The sequence below is a fragment of the Piliocolobus tephrosceles genome, chromosome 12, assembly GCF_002776525.5.
Source record: "Piliocolobus tephrosceles isolate RC106 chromosome 12, ASM277652v3, whole genome shotgun sequence".
Taxonomy (NCBI): Eukaryota; Metazoa; Chordata; class Mammalia; order Primates; family Cercopithecidae; genus Piliocolobus; species Piliocolobus tephrosceles.
The window spans coordinates 24,948,775-24,969,309 of NC_045445.1; the positions used below are offsets into that span (position 1 = coordinate 24,948,775).

At 39.6% G+C, this 20,535-nt stretch overlaps 1 protein-coding gene across 1 annotated transcript in view; it reads right to left on the reverse strand.

The window, feature by feature from the left end:
* OCRL (OCRL inositol polyphosphate-5-phosphatase) overlaps positions 1–12,187 on the reverse strand; it is a 51,832-nt gene extending 39,645 nt beyond the window's left edge. Inside the window, exons 1-4 of the mRNA XM_023198874.2 lie at positions 11,938–12,187; positions 11,585–11,664; positions 7,409–7,488; positions 4,180–4,218 (exon numbers count right to left, since the gene is read on the reverse strand). Coding sequence (XP_023054642.1) covers positions 4,180–4,218; positions 7,409–7,488; positions 11,585–11,664; positions 11,938–11,976 — 238 coding nt within the window. The 5' untranslated portion in view covers positions 11,977–12,187. The remainder of the gene's footprint in view (positions 1–4,179; positions 4,219–7,408; positions 7,489–11,584; positions 11,665–11,937) is intronic.
* Positions 12,188–20,535: the final 8,348 nt, after the last annotated feature.

Here is a 20,535-nt window from a genome sequence, read left to right on the forward strand (position 1 = left end):
TTCACTTGCCAATTTATCATCTACACTCAAGTGTCTCAAAAAAAAATCTCAGCCAGGTAAGGTGGCTCACGCCTGCTAATCCCAGAACTTTGGGAGGCCGAGGTGGGCAGATCACCTGAGGTCAGGAGTTCCAGACCAGCCTGGCCAGTAAGGTGAAACCCCCATCTCTGTTGAAAGTACAAAAATTAGCTGGGCATGGTGGCGGGCACCTGCAATCCCAGCTACTCAGGAGGCTGAGGCAGGGGAATAGCTTGAACCCGGGAGGTGGAGGTTGCAGTGAGCTGAGATCGCGCCACTGCCCTCCAGCCTGGGTGACAAGAGTGAGGCTCCATCTCAAAAAAAAAAAAAAAATCTCAAACTAAACATGACTGCAACTGAATTCATGACCCTTTTCCCTTAAGGAAAACTCATTCTTTCTGCAGTGTTCTTATTTCTGCAAATGGTACCATCATCCACAGTCATGTCAGAAACCCGAGATTCATCCCTGACACTTTCTCTCACCCCCTACACTCAAACCAATTCCTATGGATTTTACCTCCAAAAACATCTATCAAGTCTGACTGCTTATCTTCATTACTACTGCCACCACATTCTCTAGCTTATGCTATGGAAACAGCCTCCTAACTGGTCTCTCTGCTTCCATGCAAATGATGACACCCCAGCATAAAATCCTTCATATTCTTCTCATTTTTGAAATCTCAAAATTCAGATTTAATACAAGGCTTACAAGATCCTGCCAGATCCGTCCCCTAGCCCATTTTTCTTACCTTGGTGCTCAAGACCTGTTTTAGGCACCCTGGTCTTCTTTCACTTCAAAGAAAGTGTCAAGCTACTTCCCAGCCTGGAGCCTTGTGATTCCCTTTACCTGGTAAATTCTTCTCTCTCCCATCTTAACCGGTCTCTTACTTAGCCCCTCTGGTCTCAATTTAATTGTCACTTCTTCAAAGTGGTCTTCCTTGACCACCCTCCTAATATACTTACTCCTCGCATAAACTCTTAGTACCTTCCCTCAAGAGCATTTATTAAAACTACAAGTATCTGGGTCGGACGCGGTAGCTCACACCTGTAATCCCAGCACTTTAGGAGGCTGACACGGGCAGATCACAAGGTCAGGAGATCGAGACCATCCTGACTAACATGGTGAAACCCTGTCTCTATTAAAAATACAAAGAATTAGCCGGGCGCAGTGGCGGGTGCCTGTAGTCCCAGCTACTCGGGAGGCTGAGGCAGGAGAATGGCGTGAACCTGGGAGGCGGAGCTTGCAGTGAGCCGAGATGGCACCACTGCGCTCCAGCCTAGATGACAGAGTAAGACTCCGTCTCAAAAAAAACAAAAACAAAACAAAACAAAAAAAACCCAAACAACAATTATCTGTATCTTATCAGTTTAAAGTCTGTTTCCTATATTAAAATCCTTAAAGTATCATGACTGTACAGCTTTCTGCTATATCCCTAGAGCCTAGCGTAGTTCCTGGCACATAAAAGATAGTCATATTTTTATAGAATGAATGATTGAATTATAGGTATCTGTGTGACACTAGTACCAAATTGCACAGAAACAAGAACCAAAGTAGGAGCAGCAACTTTATCTTTGTCGTTCTGTACTGATTCTGCACTTACAAAAGTGCCTGACAAAGAGAAGGCACTCAACAAATATTTGTTGAATAATAAATAAACAAGGGACAGTTTAATATTAGGAAATTAGTACAATACAGTGTACCAATTGGTCAAATAAGAAAGAATAAAATCATCTCCATAAATACCGAAAAGACGTTTGCTAAAATTCAGTATACATTCATAATTTTAAAAAACACAAACTTGAAATAAATGCAGTTTCTTAATTTAAAAAAAAACCTGTTAAATCAACAAGCAATAATGTCATTAACAGTGAAATACCACTTGAGGCATTCTCACTGAAATCAGGAGCCAAACAAGAAACATCATCGTTTACTACTGGTCCCAATATTCTCACCGGTATAGTGTACAACAATAGTAGCTACTAGAAAAGAGACAAAATTATTATTTATAGATGATTAAGGTTAGCTACCAAAATGAAAAAACAAAATGAAAAGCAAAAAAGATTAAAAATAAATTTCAATGAAGCAACTGGATAAAAGATAAATATCCGTAACTCAACAGCTATTCTGCATACTAGTAATAAACAATTAGAAGGGCATAGAAAAAAACTCCACTTGCAATAGCAGCAAATAAAATCCACCACAAAATACTTAACCTAAAAACTATATATATGAAGAAACTATAAAATTTTTACTGAAAGATATAAAGGAAGACCTGAAAAAAATAGATACATCATGTTCCTTGACAATGACTTAATTTTATGAAGAAGTTAATTTAATAAAATTTGGCACAGACCTATGGTGAAATGTTGGTCTTTAAAAAGCATATTATAAAATAATTGTAAATGACATAGGAAAATGTGACAATATAATGTTAAATGAAGATGCAGGATAAAAAACTATATATGAGGATTCCATTATGTAAAAATATAAAGAGTGGAAGGAAATACATAAAAATGTTAACCACAGTGGTGATCTCTAGATTGCAGGAAAATAATCTTAATTTGATACTTCAAGCTTTTCTGAATTTGTAAATTGTATATAATGAAGATGTATTACTTCTATAATGAAAAAAAATTATTTACAAAGCATTTAACACTAATATCCAGACAATGGGAAAATGCATATTTACATTAAAATCAGGCCTGCCTAACAAACCCAAGATCTCCTTCGTGCAACACACTGTGTACCGTAAAGGTTTATGTATGAAGCCCAAGGATCAAGATAAAATATGGTTTCAGTGCAAATATTACTAAATGGGTAGAAATAACCAAGGATTTTATTTAAGTGGTCACTTACCTATTTTCCCCCTATGAGCCAGTAACTAGAACTCTGGACATAGCAACACATGGCTAATGTAGAAGCGGCTACAACAAAACTAATGCCGAAAATTAAGTGCTTACAAGAGAAAAGACACCGCTCAGTTTAACTTTTCAGCTTTGAATCAAATACCTCTCTATATCAAATACAGGACGTTTCCATCTCTTATTTCAGCAGCAATTTCAGTTGTTACAGAATTGCCTTTGTTCTAATTTTGCTTTTTTAAGTGTTGTTTTTGCCTTCTCCTTTCTAAGCACAATAAGAAATAGACATTAAGTTATTTTCTCTCTTGGATACTTGCAGCTGGGGTTTACCTGGCCTTTCAGGCACAGCCTTTAAGACTTCTAAAATCCACAACCAAAGGGAAAAAAAAAAAATTCAAGCCAGAAAAAAGCCTACTTAAACCGTTCAATACAAATTAATAGTGCCAAGGTCTGGGACTCTGTCTAAACAAAGTTATGTAAACCCCTAGTCCCAAGCTCAGTGCCAGTTCCCACTCATCCAAGGACTCAACCAAGAGATAAGGCAACCCATTTGATTTCGATTCATGTGGTCAGATACTCTTTTCCATAGCAACCTCACAGTAGCAATAGAGTGCCCATTTTCTCCACCCCATAAAATAGGACAATTAGATGATAAACAAAGAACAGCTTGCACAGAAAGTCAAAGACGATTTGCTTCAAACAGATAAAAATGAGAGAATGGAAACACTGAAAAGAAGATCATGTTCCCTCTAATAAAGAGATGCCTTGAGGGGATGGGGCTTAAATAAAAGACTAAACTTTTTTTTTAAAGGAATGCCTGGACAAGCAATTTAAGGGACTCTTCAGCCTTCCAAAAAATACAACAAATAAAGGAAAATATTATGACTTAATTTAAAAAGAGGGTAGGGAAAAAACTTAAAATGTAATAGCAGTTAAAAGTGACCAAAAAAACCCACCAATAAACCTTATGTGCTTTAAACATTAGCCCTTCCTACAATTAACAATTCTACAGCAATGATTTAACTGACAGCAACAGTACTGGTAGCTCAATGAAGTACAGCATTAGAAAGGTAGATCATTATTTTTAATTTTTATAAAGATTCTTACCAGCCACCTGTTTTTTCTTAGGCTTAGCCTACATGTTTTTGGGAAACAATGCTAATTTGTATGGCTGCTACAGGAGACTACAGGAAAAGATGGTAAAATAAAAAATGTGCCCCAAAAGGTGTCTTAAATGTAGTGAGTGTTCAAGTAAATATTTGTCGAATAAAAATCAAGCACATTCAGAAAGATACTCACTGTTAGAAGCTATGTCAATCAAAAGAGTTTCTTCTGCTTCTGAGATGGGAAAAAAAAAGAGTAGATCAGGGAAGAAAAAACCACTCATCACAACCAAAAGAATACATGCCTAACTAAATAACTGCTTCTCTCAGTCACTACTCCTAGGTCTTACAACCAATTTTTTTAAATCCTTTTTCATTTAATATTTTTTAAAGGGATTTTTAATAGCACTAGGTTCTAAAGACTATGAGCAAATCAACTAAAATAAAAACGAACTGAAGAAGTAACCAAATGGAACTCCTCAAAGCAAATCAAGGAACGAGAAATTAATAGTACAGAATATAACAACATGTTAATTCAAGCAAAAGCAAGTTTAATTCCCCTTAACTGTAATATACTGATTTAACTCCGGGTCCTTTAGATACTTCTTTAGATACCAGAAGGCAAAGAAAGCCCACAGGTGAATTACTTTCTTAACTCAGATCTATTCTATGAAAATTTCCCAGTGATCTCATCATGTCTGCCCCTGCCCCACACAGGGGGGCAGAGTATACCTTCAGGTTACAATTACTACCTGTGGGCCAAAGGCCCTCCATACCCAACAGGGTGCAAAGCAGTCTGCAAGTTTAGAGTTCTCTTATCTCTCAATGGTTCTCCTGGACTTCTTCCTTTACAACAAGTGTCTAGACCCAACCTATCTCTTCCCCCCTGATTTCTCTGGATTTGACCAACTGCACCTGCCAGATCCTCCAGGCTAACTGAATTCCGGGTACTGACTCTGTGGGATTAGCTTGGATCTACCTTGGTCAAATGGAGTAGTCTCCCATTTTTCACCTCTCTCCCAAGACCGAATTATTTATTTGGCTCCATTACTCAGGTACAACAGAAGCAACTGGCAAGAAACTCACTCACTTAATACCAGAAAGTAGTCTCGATATTATTAGGATGATTAAACAAGGGGAATTAGGGCATCAAAACATAGCTATTGTAAGTTTACTACTGTTCTTCATTAACTTTTAGTTCTATAAAACCTGAGTGTTTACAGATGGTTTTCTTTTTCTTTAGAGACGGCCTCACTCTCTCACTCAGGTTAGCATGCAGTGGCACAATCACAGCTCACTGCAGCCTCGAACTGCTGGGCTCAAGTGATCCTCCTGCTTCAGCCTCCTAAGTAGCTGGGACTACAGGTATCTGCCACCACGTTTGGCAAATGTTGTTTTTTTAATTTTATTTTTGTAGAGATGGGGTCTCTCAATGTTGCCCAGGTTGGTCTTGAACTCCTGGGCTCAAGCAATCCTCCTGCCTCAGCTTCCCAAAACGTTGGAATTACAGGCACAGTTTATAAAATAGATGCACAGGTCAGGAAATAGAAAGGAGATGAAAATCATACATAAGTCTTCCTTCAGTCATGGGGAACTACATTACATGTGTGCACATATTTTCCCAGATTCTAAGAAGCAGCACTACGATCTAACAATCAGCAGTTGATTTCTTATTAAAAATACTAAGAGAAACAGGGTAAAAGAGATCCTAGAGGTAGAGTAAAAAGGTACAAAGCTAATAGGATATTAATTTAAAGTCATGTTCTTTGGCTCTTCCCCTCTGTGAAGGGCTACATCTTGAAAGGTGAGGTGACCACAGCCACTTACTATGGCACGCAGCTACCTTGTTTAGAATGTCTCTCTCACATAGGGCAGGCTAAATAGCTACCACTCCATTCTTCTGTACAATATGGACACTATTCATTGAAGCTATTTTTAATTCTTAACACAAGCATTCTTAAAAAGTCATATCCACTAGCTTAGTGTTTTCACTTACAGGAATAAATCCTTAGGAAATAAGAGATGTGCAGGTATATTTAGGTGCAGAGATGTTCATCATATTACTATTTATACTAGTGAAAAAATAACCGAAATGTCAACATAGCGGAATTATTACATTATGGACCATACATAAACTGGAATGGTATATAGCCATTAATGATATGGAAAAGTGCTCATAATATGATAGCATGTAGAAGAGATAAAAAATTGTATGAGATGAGTATCACTCATGCTGCAATGTATGTATAGAAAAAAGGAAAATGCTAGGTGTTTATCTCTGAAGGATGGGAATTTAAGTGACCTATTTTCTTTACACTTTTCTGTTCTTTCCAAAGGTATTACATTATGTACATGTCACTTAGTGATTAAAAAAAGTTCAATGTAGTTTAAGAAATAATCCATGCAAGCTAAGATTTAAGTTTTCCAAGAAAGGCCAGGCATGCTGGCTCACGCCTGTAAGTTGCCCAGCACTTTTGGAGGCTGAGACGGGCAGATTGCTCGAACTCAGGAGTTTGAGACCAGCCTGGGCAACACGGCGAAACCCTGTCTCTACAAAAATTACAAAAAAGTAAAAATTAGCTGGGGGGTGGTGCACCTGCAGTCCCAGCTACTTGGGAGGCTGAAGTGGGAGGATCACTTGAGCCTGGGAAATGACCTTGTCTTGAAAAAACAAGTTTTCCAAGAAGCTACAATTGATACAGAATGCTTCTGACTGATAAAGCCACTGGTCCTAGTGAAAACGGAATGCATTTGTTCTCTAGTATCAATTTCCTTTCTAGAGCAATGTGAGATGACAGAAGCAACACCTCCTACACAAACCTCCCAATTTTTAAGTTTCATCGTAGCAGATGAAACAACAGATTTTCTGTGCTCCATCCCCAAATTTGAGGGCAGGAGGCCAAATATTTCCTCCCCAGAGTCAATTTTCTTATGATTCACCAATGTCAAAGTTTGAGAATCAGCACAATTGAGAATCAGCACAAGATATTACAATCTGGCAAGGTATGTTGCCAAATGTCTTAATTTCAAATAGCATGTGGAGAAAGTGCTGAATGTGTGTGAATCTAAGTGACCTTGGTACCTTATAATGAGCACTGTGTCCGTTAAGCCCAAGAATGTTATTTAAATCCACATATAGGTCAGTCAGCATAAAAAACCACCTACACAGGTAACAATCTACGTACATCTCTAACCCAAGCCAAGGAAACAGGTGAGCCAACAGACACACGCACATATACAAATATATTGCAATATAACCCTTCAGCATTCTTAAAGTATCATCTCCTCAATGTTATCTTTTTATGCAAAGAGTAATACATTTCATTTTACATGCAGTGACAAATTTAAATATGCATGGTATTACATAATGCAGTAATGACCAAGAAAAAACACTATAAAACTAGCTAAGCAATTAAAGCTAGTACCTTGAACACATCTGAAGTGGCTATTTATAGGAATGATATCTTGAACATGCTGTTCCTTCTCATGCAACTGGATTATTAACCTAGGAAACAGAAGAACGCATCAAAGAATAGCCACTGAAAAACCCATTTAGCAACAAAATACTTCACTGTCCTGTTATACAAATCTAGTCTGTATTTATTAGACTTGCTGCATCCAGTTCCCTGGATCTGAGCATCATGACAGCTAGATATTGCTCTAGGCCTAAAAGGATGCTAGTGGTGATGAACATCTGATTACCCACACTGTTCTCTAGGCCATATATCCTAAAAGCAGCATACAAGCTTAAGAGCATGAATTACAGAGTATATAGCTTCAGAGTATGCATACCAGAGTGAAGAACTGACAGCTAGATGTGAAGTCCAGGGACCACAGCTATCTTTACACCATGGAATTTCTAGTACCTAGCACAGAGCCTGGCACACAGCAGTTGCTCGTGTGTGTGGAATCAATGAATTAGAAAATTCATAAATTAAGTTTCCAATTACATTACCATGGCTTTTTACCAAAGAATGGATCTGTCTCTTCAAACAAGCATTCAGGTTCATGGAGGAGTAAGAGGGAGTGCTGAGCCAGCTGGATCGGTCAAAATATCAGTGACCAACAAGGTGGCAGATACCACAACCGGATTGCCTTCAAATCCCTTGTGTTTTTTCTCTGGTTTCTAAGTTTACGCTGGTATTTCTATGAACATGAGTAAACCTGGCTCCCCAGTATGAAATCCATACTTCTAAATCCATATGTACTCCTGAAATATTAATTTTTTCATTTATTATTTATCCTTAATGGCCCAGAATCAAGGTACAACCTACTGGTAAACAGCCATTCTGAACGTCAACTAGCATTCCCAAAGTCAAGCACTCTTCCAAGTATTGTTTTTAGTTTTGTTTTTGTCAGGAACACTCTGTTTCTTCCTGAGTTTCATCTCAAATATCACCTCCTCTGTGAAGCTTTCCTGAATACCCCCAAGCAGAACCAGCAGCCTTACTGCCTTTGTTTGCCCCTCTAATAGAACACTTATACACTCCATTATGGTTATATTTATTTCCCCTCACTAATTTGAGCCCCTTGAAAGCAAAGACTAGATCATAATCAGTTTTGTTTGCAGCCTAACAGATGCTCAACAAATACTGGTTGAATAAATCAACTAGCTTAATTAAGCTATAAGCACAGGTGAATTTTAAAATGAAACTGTTTAACTTCTGACATTAAAATGTCATCGTTTTGAAGGGTTTGATTTCTATTTTGTTGCCTTTTGGGGTGCTTGTTGCTTTTGCTTTTTGCATTTTCAAATGTGTTAACTTTGAAGAGGATAACCTGGGATAGGATAAGTAATTACTTAGATAGAACTAATGGAAATAAAAGTATTAATGCTTCTTTTCTGCTCTGATCCTTCTTGCCTGATTTGCAGGGGTTTGTATTCTAAGGTGACCACAGGAATATGGGGCAGGCCCCTTTCAATCTGGAAAGTTCATGAGTTGAGTGGAGAGTCCTATAAACCCAGATGGAAACCAGAAACCAGATAAAAGGCTGAGAAATCAAAGGTTAAGGAGGAAGAGCTTACTTTGAGGAAGATAAACACAAACCACTAAAATCTCAAAATACATAAACAAGAAACGGTGTTGAACATCTGGCAGTAAAGCTTCATGTGAACAGTACTGTTAAAAACTACTACAAAACAGAAATAAACTGAGAATTTAAGTGAATTCCACAAACATTTATTGAGTATTTACTACGTGTTACCCACTAAATTACGACGAAAGAGTAGGGCTAAGAATAAGCATAAAAATTCTGAGTGTAATTATTCATTTCAGAATATAAAGATTAGAAATAATTAGTATACAGCAAAACAATGGAATTCAGAATTTGGTAGTTGTCAAACAGAAAAGAGTGACAAATCCTGAATGCCAACTCTGCCTTATCCCTAGGAAACACTTTGATTTGTTCAAGGAAGGTTAAAGGTCAAACAGGTTTTTTCATAATCTATTATCCTTGAAAAAGATGAATCTTAGTGTTTGAGTCCCTGTTTCCAAAAAAAAACCTGATTTTTAATTGCAATTTTGGTCAAGTAAATTTCCTATGGTTGACAGTAGGAACCACAGACCTAAAGATTTAAGACAGGCTTCAAGTTCTAGGACAAAAAGGCCAAAAGTAAAAAGTTCTGGACGTTCGAGTCAGAGAAGGCACCAGAGACAAGAACATGAGGATTACAGATGGTATTATGGTATTAGGTGTCTCCAGTAAATGCTTTCAAGAGAAACTTCTCAGTGTAATTCTGAGACATGTTACATAGGATCAGATCTCAGGTATTCTACTTCCTAATTGCAAACAAGTGACTTAACCTGTCTGTGCTTCAATTTCTGTATCTACAAAAGGCAGATGATGATATTACTATTTTATTGTAACCCTCACACATGGATTAAATGAACTAATTAATGAAAAGTGCTTAGAACAGTACCTGGCACATAAGCAGTCATTGAGTGTTAGTTACATAGCAACAACTGTATCAGTTGTTGGTTTATATATAAACTATAGTTTATATATATTTAAAACTATATAGTTTATAAATAAACTGTTAATATAGTAACAACTATATTAGTTGTTAGTTATATAGTTGTTAGTTTTATAATGTTACTTATATATTAGTGTTAGTTATATAGCAACCCCATACCCCGACATATACCCCCAACTATACCCCCATAACTTACACAGAATTGGAACACAAGACTTCCTTATTAGCTCAACAGAGTTCCAAATCTACTAATCCGAGGGACCACATTCTGGGCTGTGGTCATCTCAGTAATGTAGCTATTCTATTCAATCTTCAGATTTTTGTTTTTACATTAGAGGAAACCAAGGCACAGAAGCTTTACTGGTTTGCTCAAGGGTCACCTCTCTCTAACCCACCCTAGCCTTTGGAAATGTTAGTGGTGTTCCACTTTTCTGCTGAATTTAGTTTTATTAAATTCTGAATTTAGTTTCATTAAACTAGTCTTCCAGGGTTGGATGAAATCTGGGTTTGATGAACTTCCCAATAGAGCTGACTAAGCAGGACCTCCGAAGGAGCTACTTCATAGAACTAGCTGACATCCAGTTACAGTGGCACCAATAGTCTCAGAAAAGAGCAGGTTGGGCCAGTGGGGATTTTTTCCATGTAAATCAGACAGCATAGACACAGAGGATCTAAAAGTGGGGACTGAGGAAATTGGTTTTAGGCAGAACCCAACGTTGGGAGATGGAAAGATTTAAGTGAACAATTTTTAAACTGGGAAGGAATATTATGTCAAGAAGCCAGTGAATATCCAAGGGAGGTGTCTTGGGCACACAGGGATAGGGACCTATGATACGTAAAGGTCACCATGGATACTTTTGAGATGAGGCATTAGTGACAACAGAGGTTAGCAGCTATGGTGATAGCTCATCAAAACAATCTTTTGATCAATCATTCAACAGTATTTACTGAGTTCCTATGTCTAAGGCAGAGAGGAAGGTGACACACTGATAAAATACCGTTACTTCTATCTCTACACATTTCATTACATTTTCTTTCTAACAGTCAAATCAGTAAGTGAGGCAGTTTCTGGCCTACACTAAACCATTACTGAATTAATGAATATGCCTTCAAACAAGTGGGATAAGGGGGTGGGGAGACTGGAGAAACCAGCTGAATAGGGATAAGACACGTCTGTAACGTGAACAATGAGGCATTTCCATAGCATTTTTATGTTTTGTAAACCACTCTCGCATTTATTTTTCCCCCACTTATAACTCCAAAGGCTATAAGGTAAGGCAGTTAATGGTTTTATTAAACTGAAGAGTTAACTTTGGCCCAGAAAGCTTTATTGACTTGCTCAACGTTACACAACACATGTCAGTTGCAGGGGCAGGAACTAAGAACCCAGGCTTCCTGCTTCCCCGCCCATTCAGTCCTTCCACTGAGCCACGCTGCCAAGCAAGATCCAGAGGCTTGGAAGTTGGGGACAAAGCCCCGAGGTTAGAGAGCACTGGCACTTCACACCTGGACCTGAACCTGTTGCCCGCGTGGCCTTAGTAGGAGGACAGTGGGTGACCCGTCGCGGTTTGGGGTTGGGAGGTAATGGCAGGCTCACCTCCTCTGTGGGAATCAGGTGGTTACTTACTCATATTGCCCGTTCCTCTGGGCTAGGGTCAGGGCGCAGGGCTCCCGGAGAGGACCCTTCATCTCCATACCCTCGACAGTATGCGGGCGCTAGTCAAGGGTCTCCTTTGGAAGCGCGGTGGGGAGGAGTGGTGCACTGCGGGCGAAGGGGGTCTTCCACCCCCCCCCCCCCCCCCCCCCCCCCCGGCCGCCCTCCCCCGCCCCGCCCGGCTTCGCCTCCCGCGCCGGCCCCCTCCCCCACTCTGCTCGGCCTCTGGGCCACCCGGTTGTCCCGCCCCGCCGTGTGCCGCAGGGCCCCCGACCCCCACCCGCGGCCCTGCGCTGTCTCCCCTCCCCCTTCTCTCCGGCGGATACGGCAAGGGGCTGGGCTCCGGCCGGGAGCGGCGGCTCCATCCAGGCGGCCTCCGGGCTCGGCGGGACAGCGGACTGCGGGCGGATCCGACGACAGTGGCTCCCGAGTCCCCACACCCACCGACCTCGGCTGCGTGTCGTTTGAGGAACCGCTCCGCGCCGGGCGCCGGGCGCCGGGAGCCGGGAGCGGGGAGCTGGGAGCTGAGAATCTGACCCGAGAGAGAGCGGCGCCTCGCGCCCCCGCCAGTTTTCCAGGCCGCCGCAGATTCCGCTCCCTGCGGCCAACCTGCGGAACTGCAGCGAGAGACCCGACGGACTGGGGGCGTCTCTACCACGTCCAGCAAGGAATGGGGTTTAAATGCCACCTGTGACATCAAAATTGTTCTGAGGACTTTGAAGATGGCCACAGAAACAAAACACAGTCACACCTATGGGGGATCTCAAACCTGTTGTGTCAATACGACCCACATCATCCATATATGAAACAATATATATAATATGTATTATCTATATTACATATATTATATATATTATATACGTTATATATTATATATATATATATTTCTTAAGGTTATAATGCTCCGTGTTGGTTATCCTACCATTTCCCTTCCTCTTCTTTCTTCTATGCCCTATATCGGAGAATTCCCCAAAGCCCAGACCTTTGCTCCTCCTCTGCGTCCCCTCCAGGTCACCTCTAACTAGACAATGTCCAAATATATATCCCTGGCCCAGACCTGTTACCTAATAGTGTCCATTGTTAACACATCACTACGTCACAAAACTAACTCATTATCATTTCACTTGAAAGTCATATATTGCCTTCCCCCTCCTAATCTCTATATCCAATCAGTCAACAAACCCTGTTAATATTTTACATGGAATTACTTTTAGATTCCTTATTTTCTCTCCATTCGCACTGCCATAACTTTATTGTAAGCCCTTGTGATAGCCTATCTGGGTTATTGCATTTTTCTTTAAATAAATCCTGTTGGGTTTACTCTGTCCTTTGACCTGTTTACTCTGTTGACAGCCATAACAATATTTTTCCCAAAGTAATTTTTCGATTGTGTTATTCATTTGTTCCAGAATCTATAATACACTAGATATCAAGACTGACTGTAAGTCTGTAGTAATTAAAAGTATACTATGGAGACAGACAATCAATGAAACACAATATAAAGCCCCCAAACAGACCACACATATATGGAAGGCTGATATGCAGCGTGTGGGACATTTCAAATCAGTGGGGAAATAATGGATTATCCACTAAGTGGTACTAGGACTACTGCTTATCCATATGGAAAACTATAAAATTAGACCCCTACCTCTAACCATGGAAGAAAAATCAGTTCCAGGTGGATTAAAGATCTAAATGTGAAAAGCAAAACTTTATAACTTTCAGGAAAAAACTGAGTATCTTTATAAGCTTGGAATATGGAATGAGAATAAGACATTTAGCTAAATAAAATTTCAAAATGTGTGTACTTCAAGACAATATAAACAAGTTAAAAGACAAACTGGCCTGCACAGTGGCTCATGCCTGTAATCCTAGCACTTTGGGAGGCCGAGGCGGTAGGATCACTTTAGCCCAGGAGTTCAAGACCAGCCTGGGCAACGTGGCAAAACCCTGTCTCTACAAAAAATATAAAAATTAGCTGGATGTGGTGGCAAGTGCTTGCAGTCCCAGCTACTCAGGAGGCTGAGATGGGAGCATCCCCTTGAGCCAGCGAGGTCACAGCTGCAGTGAGCCATGGATGGCGCCACTGCACTCCAGCCTGGGAGTCTGGGTGACAGAGCAAGAGCTTGTCTCAAAAAAAAAAAAAAAAGAAAAAGAAAAAAGGCCAGCTGTCATCACCTTTCTGACGTCTCCCACTATTTCCCTCCACTCCCTCTAACTAGCTTTGTTTAGTCACACTGACTCCTTGTTGTTCCTAGGACTTGTCAGGCACACTCTTGCCTCAGGGCCTTTGCACTTGCTGTTCACTCTGCCTGCACTCTCACCTCCTTCAGGTCTTTGCTCAAATGTCACTTTCTCGCTGAAGCCTTCCTAGACCACTTTATTGAAAACTGTAATTCAACAATCCCCTTCTCCATCACCACACATACATGTTTCCTATCCCTCTTCCCTGCTTATGTATCACTATTCACTACTTCTGTTTTATTTATCAATATTATTGGTCATTTACCTTCACCCACTAGAATGTTGAGTTCCATGAGTGCAAGGATTTTTGTCTGTTTTGATCATAGCTGCATTCTCAGTGCCTAGAACCATTCTTGGAGCAAAGTAGGTGCTAGAGAAATATTGATTACATGAATGAATGACTTAGTATCCAGGATATATAAGAACTCCTATAAAAAAGAAATAAAGAAACCTAATAGAAAAATTGACAAAATATCTGAGTAAGTAATTCATAGTCAAGGAAACCCAGATGGCCAATAAAGACATGAAAGATGCCTAACTTTATTACTATTCAGGGAAACTGAAAAGTGAAACCACAAGATACCATTTCACAACCATTGGTTTTGTGAAAATTTAAAAAGTCAGACAACCCCAAGTGTTGTTGAGGTTCTAGCAGTAGAACTCTGATTTAAGGCTAGAAGGAGTTTAAGTTGGTAGAACTGCTATGAAGAACAATTTGACGATGTCTAATAAAGGCAATACCCCTGAATCTAGAAATTCTATTTCTAGATATAGACACTGGCAAAACTCTACCTTTTATATGCACAAAGAGACATATAAAAGAATGTTCATTGCAGTATTATTTGTAATCTCAAAAATGGAAGCCAAGTAAATGTCAGCAGGTGAATGAATAAATAATGGTGTTCTCGATGAATGAATTTGAGCTACAAGTAGTAACAGCTAAATTTCAAAAATACAACGTTGAGCAAAAAGTGAATTGCAAAACAAGTACAGTATACTGTGTATATAAAGTCTGAAAATATCATCTATTGTTTATGGCTACATAAATGAGTAGTACTGTAATAGTATATAAAACATGAAAGGGCATGATCACCAAATTTAAAGGAGGGAGAGGATTGACACTGGGGAGGGGCATACAGAAAATATCAAATATATCTGTAATATTTATTTCTCAAAACAGAATCTGAAAAGTGATGTTGCAAGAGTTCATAGAACTGGGTGGTGGGTACATATATTGGTTCTGTTATTCCATGTACTTTCCTGCACTGAAAATCATTTGCAGTCAATGAAAATGAAAGATAAAGAAGGAATATGCAGGGGAGGGTTAGCAGTATCAAATGCTGAAAATAGGACAAGAAAATGAGGGCCAAAGAGACTTTGTTTGGATGTGTCAAGGAGTTCACTGGAGACCAATACTTGTTTGGTTTCAATAACTGGTGAGGATAGAAACAAGATTATGGGGAATTGAGGAGGAGCTGTATTGTGAGAAAACGGAGACAAGAGACCACAGATTAAAGAGGTTTGGAAATAAAAAGGAACGAAGTACAATTTTAATTAAATTAGTTAGAAGGGTCAAACAGAGGTTGTTGACAAAGCCTGAAGCCACTTTAAAGCAAAGAGGAAGGAGCCAACAAAGAGGGGGCCTTTTAAGATGCTAGAAGAGAGAGGTGGTAAGGTTGCAAGCAAAATCCCTCAGTAATTGAGAGGGACAAAGATTCAAGATGGAGATGGCAGAATTGGCCTTAGGGAAAAGGTGAGATACTTTTTCCAAGTTTACAGTATCCTCAGCACCTAAACAGTGCCTTGCACATAGTGGGTACTCAATAAATATTTGTTAAGTGAGGAATAATAGGTTGTATGGAAATTAAAATATACTGAGGTAAGGACACTAAAAACTGAGGTCTCTCACAGGGTAAATGATGGTTGCATATAAGTGGCTTCCAATGCAAAGAGTTAAAAAAAATTGAATAAAATTCAAACAAATGAAACTCTGGCTTCAAGAAAACATGAATCTCACCACCTTTACCACCACCATCACCACCACCACCACCTGCACGTGCATGCGTGTACACACACACACACACACACACACACATTCAATGAGTGCTCAGTGTCTGCCTTTTATCCATTAGGCAACTGTCACTAAGTGTCTACAACTTATAGGCTTTTCAGAAATAAAATTTTAAAAAATAGGATCTTTAAAAAAGACTAGAGCCGAGCACAGTGGCTCACACCTATAATCCCAGCACTTTGGGAGGCCGAGGCAGAAGGATCATTTGAAGTTTGAGATTAGCCTGGGCAATCTAACGCGACCCCCATCTCTACAAAAATAAAATAAAATAAAATTAGCTGGGCATGGTGGTATGTGCCTATAGTCCCAGTTACTCGGGAGGCTGAGGCAGGAGGATCACTTGAGCCCAGGAGTTCAAGGTTGCAGTGAGCTATGATTGTGCCACAGCACTCCAGTCTGGGCAACAGAAGGAGACTCTGTCTCTAAAAAAATTTGTTTTTAAGTAAAGGCTACAAAATACTAAAATGACAAATTAAAAAATAATAATTTAATTAAATGGCATACAAAAGAGAACAGTATATCAAGTTCATTAACAGTTAAATTTAGTATGCATTTAAAAACCCATTATATTTGAAGACGATTTTTAGGTTGAATTTCTCACTTCCCAAGAATTCCCAAGTACATATAATTCTTATGGAGAAATCACAGCCATGTAAATTAAATTAGTTATGCACAGACAAATAATTTCAAAAGCAAAATTACCAAAGCATTTTCAAAAATTTATAGCAAAAATATAAATGTTTAATGCACGATGCAGATGCATTTTAATATGTTTATTATGATGTTGGCTGAAGTCTCCACAAGTGACAGTGTTTAGGGCCTGCAAAGGCAAAAACAGGCCTGCCTAACATAGATGAGGCTGGGAAAGAAGATTTTGCGTAGGTGAGTCAGCAGCCAGAGGCTGGAAGGCAGGCCCAATGGAAGCATAAATGATTCATTGATTTTTAAATCACCACTAGTTGAAAAGCCTCCCTTTTCATATACACAAATCCAGCATGGGTATGGCTTTCCATACAGAGCAACACAAAGAGTTAATTTTTATTTACATATTTCTGATTTGCATTTCTATATGTCTACTTACACATTTCTATGTTATTTATGTCTATTTTCATTCCTTATAGAGTCTGGGGTGAGAAAGGCTCATTACTTGGGGCCACAGCCCCCTCTTCACCACTCTTTCACCAAGAGTGTAGGGGCCACACCTACACTCTTGGTGAAATGGCGACAGGCACGGCAAGCAGGAAAAACTGGCCTCCTTCGGCACACAATGCCCTCCAGGCCCTTCTTTCCCTTTGCTACTTTATTCCTACACAGGCTAGTTTCTTAATTCCCTTCATTCTCTACCCCTATCACATTCACCAAGGCTAGGCTCTCCTTTCTGCTTAGTGAATCCCATAGGCAGGTCAGCATTGTCCAGGTCTACTTGTCTCTTCTCAGAAATTGGAGATGCCGAACTGAAAGAATATGGCGTCAGCCTGGCATTAAAGCTCCAAGGATCTATCCTGAATGCATCATTCCAGAGTTATCTCCCAAGGAAACTCTTTATAAACTTTATGCTCTGCCCATCACTTCCCTTCAGATTTGAACATGTGCAGCAGTTAGTGGTGATCAAACGGATGTGTACGTGACTCAAATACTCAGTCGATCATTTAGCTGAACACTGCTGGCTTGCTATCTTGGTCTTGACCTTTATAGGGTGTTAAATTATAAAAAATGATCCATAAGCTGTTTAATATATATCCATAAAGAATCAAAGAGATGCTGATGATTGAAATACAGAGCATAAAATGATTACAATTCTAAAAATTCCCAAGATAACACTCATCAGACCCAGAAGCTGCATTTATCTGATCAAAATTCTTAGATAGCTCATAAAAATTTCTCAAGCACTTCAGAAATCCTTAAAAAGAAAATTGAGTTATGGCTAAATTCAATTTGTTTTCTCACTTATTGGGAATAAAAAAATTATCCACATCTGCAAAGTCAAATGATGAGATCTCTAATATCATCATTTAGAAACAAAATGCAAAAATTATTAAAGTAAGCAGGTTGATATTTTTTAAAGCACGAAATTCAATAATTCCAATTTCAGGTCTTGAAAAGGGTTTTTGTCTATTTGTGAATGCTGCAAGGCCTAGTAACATTTAACCATACTGTGATGGATATAGTGGGATGATCTATGAAGGCTGCCTGAGCTCCCTGCTACTCTCAATCATGTGACCCTTCTGGATGCAGATAGGGATGAGGCTGGTCTTATCCCTAATGCAGGTGTCACAAAGGAAGGGGAAAATCTATTCTTGGTTTTCAGGTTATCATTTTAAGCCTCAGTCCAGGGTGTAAGACAGGATGATTTGGAAAGAGGCTCTGTTGAGAAAGATGTGCTACATTCCTCAACCCGTACCTCCACCCTCAGTAGACAAGAGCCTCAGAACTGAGAAGGAGTAGAGCAGGAAAGTAAGAGAATGCTTTTGTTTATTTAGAGACAGAGTCTCACTTTGTTGCCCAGGCTGGAATGCAGTGGCATAATCATAGCTCACTGCAGCCTTGAACTCCTGAGCTCAAGTGATCCTCCTGTCTCAGCCTCCCGAGTAGCTGGGACTACAGATGTGCACTGCCACGTCTAGGTAATTAAAAATAAAATTAAGAGACAGTGTCTTCCCATGTTACCCAGGTTGGTCTTGAACTTCTGGGCTCAAGTGATTCACCCTCTCTTGGCCTCCTAAGGTGCTGGGATTAAAGGTATGAGCCATCACACCCAGCCCAGAAGAGAATTTGGAAGCTGGAATCTTGTGGTCATGATGAGAAGAAGCCATGTTTGGGAGAAGTAAAGACCATGTCATTAGAGGCCTGATGGGCAGTTGGCCACCCTAATGGATGGCAGCAGGGTTGGAAAACAGGATAACTGCACATTTCAGGGAAGCCCAGTGCAGAATATACCAAGAACCTGAGAAGTGGGTTCCTCCTCCCCACCACTGTTATTTCAGTCTTGCATAAACTCGAGTTCAAAATCAACATGTGGGGCATGAAGGAGGAAGGGGTGAATCCTAAATCTGATTGGGTTTAAACATGAATTGACTGAGTTTAAGTGGAGGATTGGTTTCTGCTATCAGAAAGAATGATGCTTCTAGAAAGGCATTAAATCCAGACATAAGCAGCATAAGCTCCGGAACCTTGTCTGTCTTGCTTATGGCTGTATACCTAGCACCTAGTAACTGGCACAGTAGCATTTCGATAGGTATCTGTGGAGTGTATAACTGTCCCTTACAGAAAATAATGAGTGATTTAGAATTATTCTAAGTGTGTTAAGCATCAAAACAAATTGGGAAGTTTTGCTCTAACCAATGTAACTATTTAATCTCTTGATCACACGCCACTTAATCTTCACTCCATCTCAGTGCTAATGCTACATCTTTTCCCCAACATCCTCTGCAACTGTACCTGCTGGAATTCCCTATTCTTCAATGCTCACCTCAAGTGAAGCTTTTCCTTCTTTGAAGCTTTTCTCCTGTCTCCTCTCAGTTGGAAAGGAATGCTCCCTCCTGAATAACAGTGCCTCTGTGGGAAGTTCTTGGAACTTTTCAAGGTCTGTTTTGTACAATATTGTAACAGAATGAACAAGCACATGATAAACTCTGATCATTCTTATCGCTACTCAGCACCATCTCCTCAGTGCTTTATAGTCACATGTTTTGAAAGAAACATTTATAAAGTACCTCTTTATATTTTTCTTTGGTGTGTCTAATTTTTCTTCTTTTAGTGTGCATAAGGCATATATGTACAGTTTAACAAATAATTATAAAGTGAATGTCCATGTAACCTCTACCTAGGTTAAAAAACTGAACATTGTTAGCCCTTTGAAAGTGCAAACAATGCAAGACTCCAGCTTTCAAATTTGCTTCTGGGCTGGTCACCCAAAACAGGTAGTTTTCTCTGATCATTCCTTCTTCTCCCACCCGGAATTAAATCAAGGGTAGTATTGAGCCAGCATTCCCCGGTGAGGTATAAAAGATTCTGTCTGTTTGGAATGGTCAAAGTCCATGCCATAGTGGTCGCTAAAATTTTTGAAGGTCATCCCTGGACATAACCACTATCTTGAGTTCTGTGATAATCATTTCCTTGCTTTTCTTTATAGTTTTATCGCTTATGAATGCAGTCATTAAAACTTTTGCCTGCTTTTGAACTTTATATGAATGGCATTGTATGGTATATATTCTTTATATCTTGCTTATTTCAGCTAATAGTATGTCATGCATGCGGTCGTATATAGATGCCCTGCAGTTTAATTGATGTACAATATTCTATTGTGTGACTATATTGGAATTAATTCATTCTCTTGTTGATGGACATTAGGTGGTTTCCAGCATTTGGCTATTACAAACGAAAGCTGATAAGAGCATTCTTTTTTTTTTTTTTTTTCCTGAAACAGAGTCTCACTCTGTCACTCAGGCTGGAGTGCAGTGGCGCAATCTCTGCTGACTGCAACCTCCGCCTCCAGGGTTCAAGCGATTCTCCTGCCTCAGTCTCCCGAGTAGCTGGGACTACAGGTGTGTGCCATTGCACCCAGCTATTTTTTTTTTTTTTTTTTTTTAGTAGAGACGGAGTTTCACCA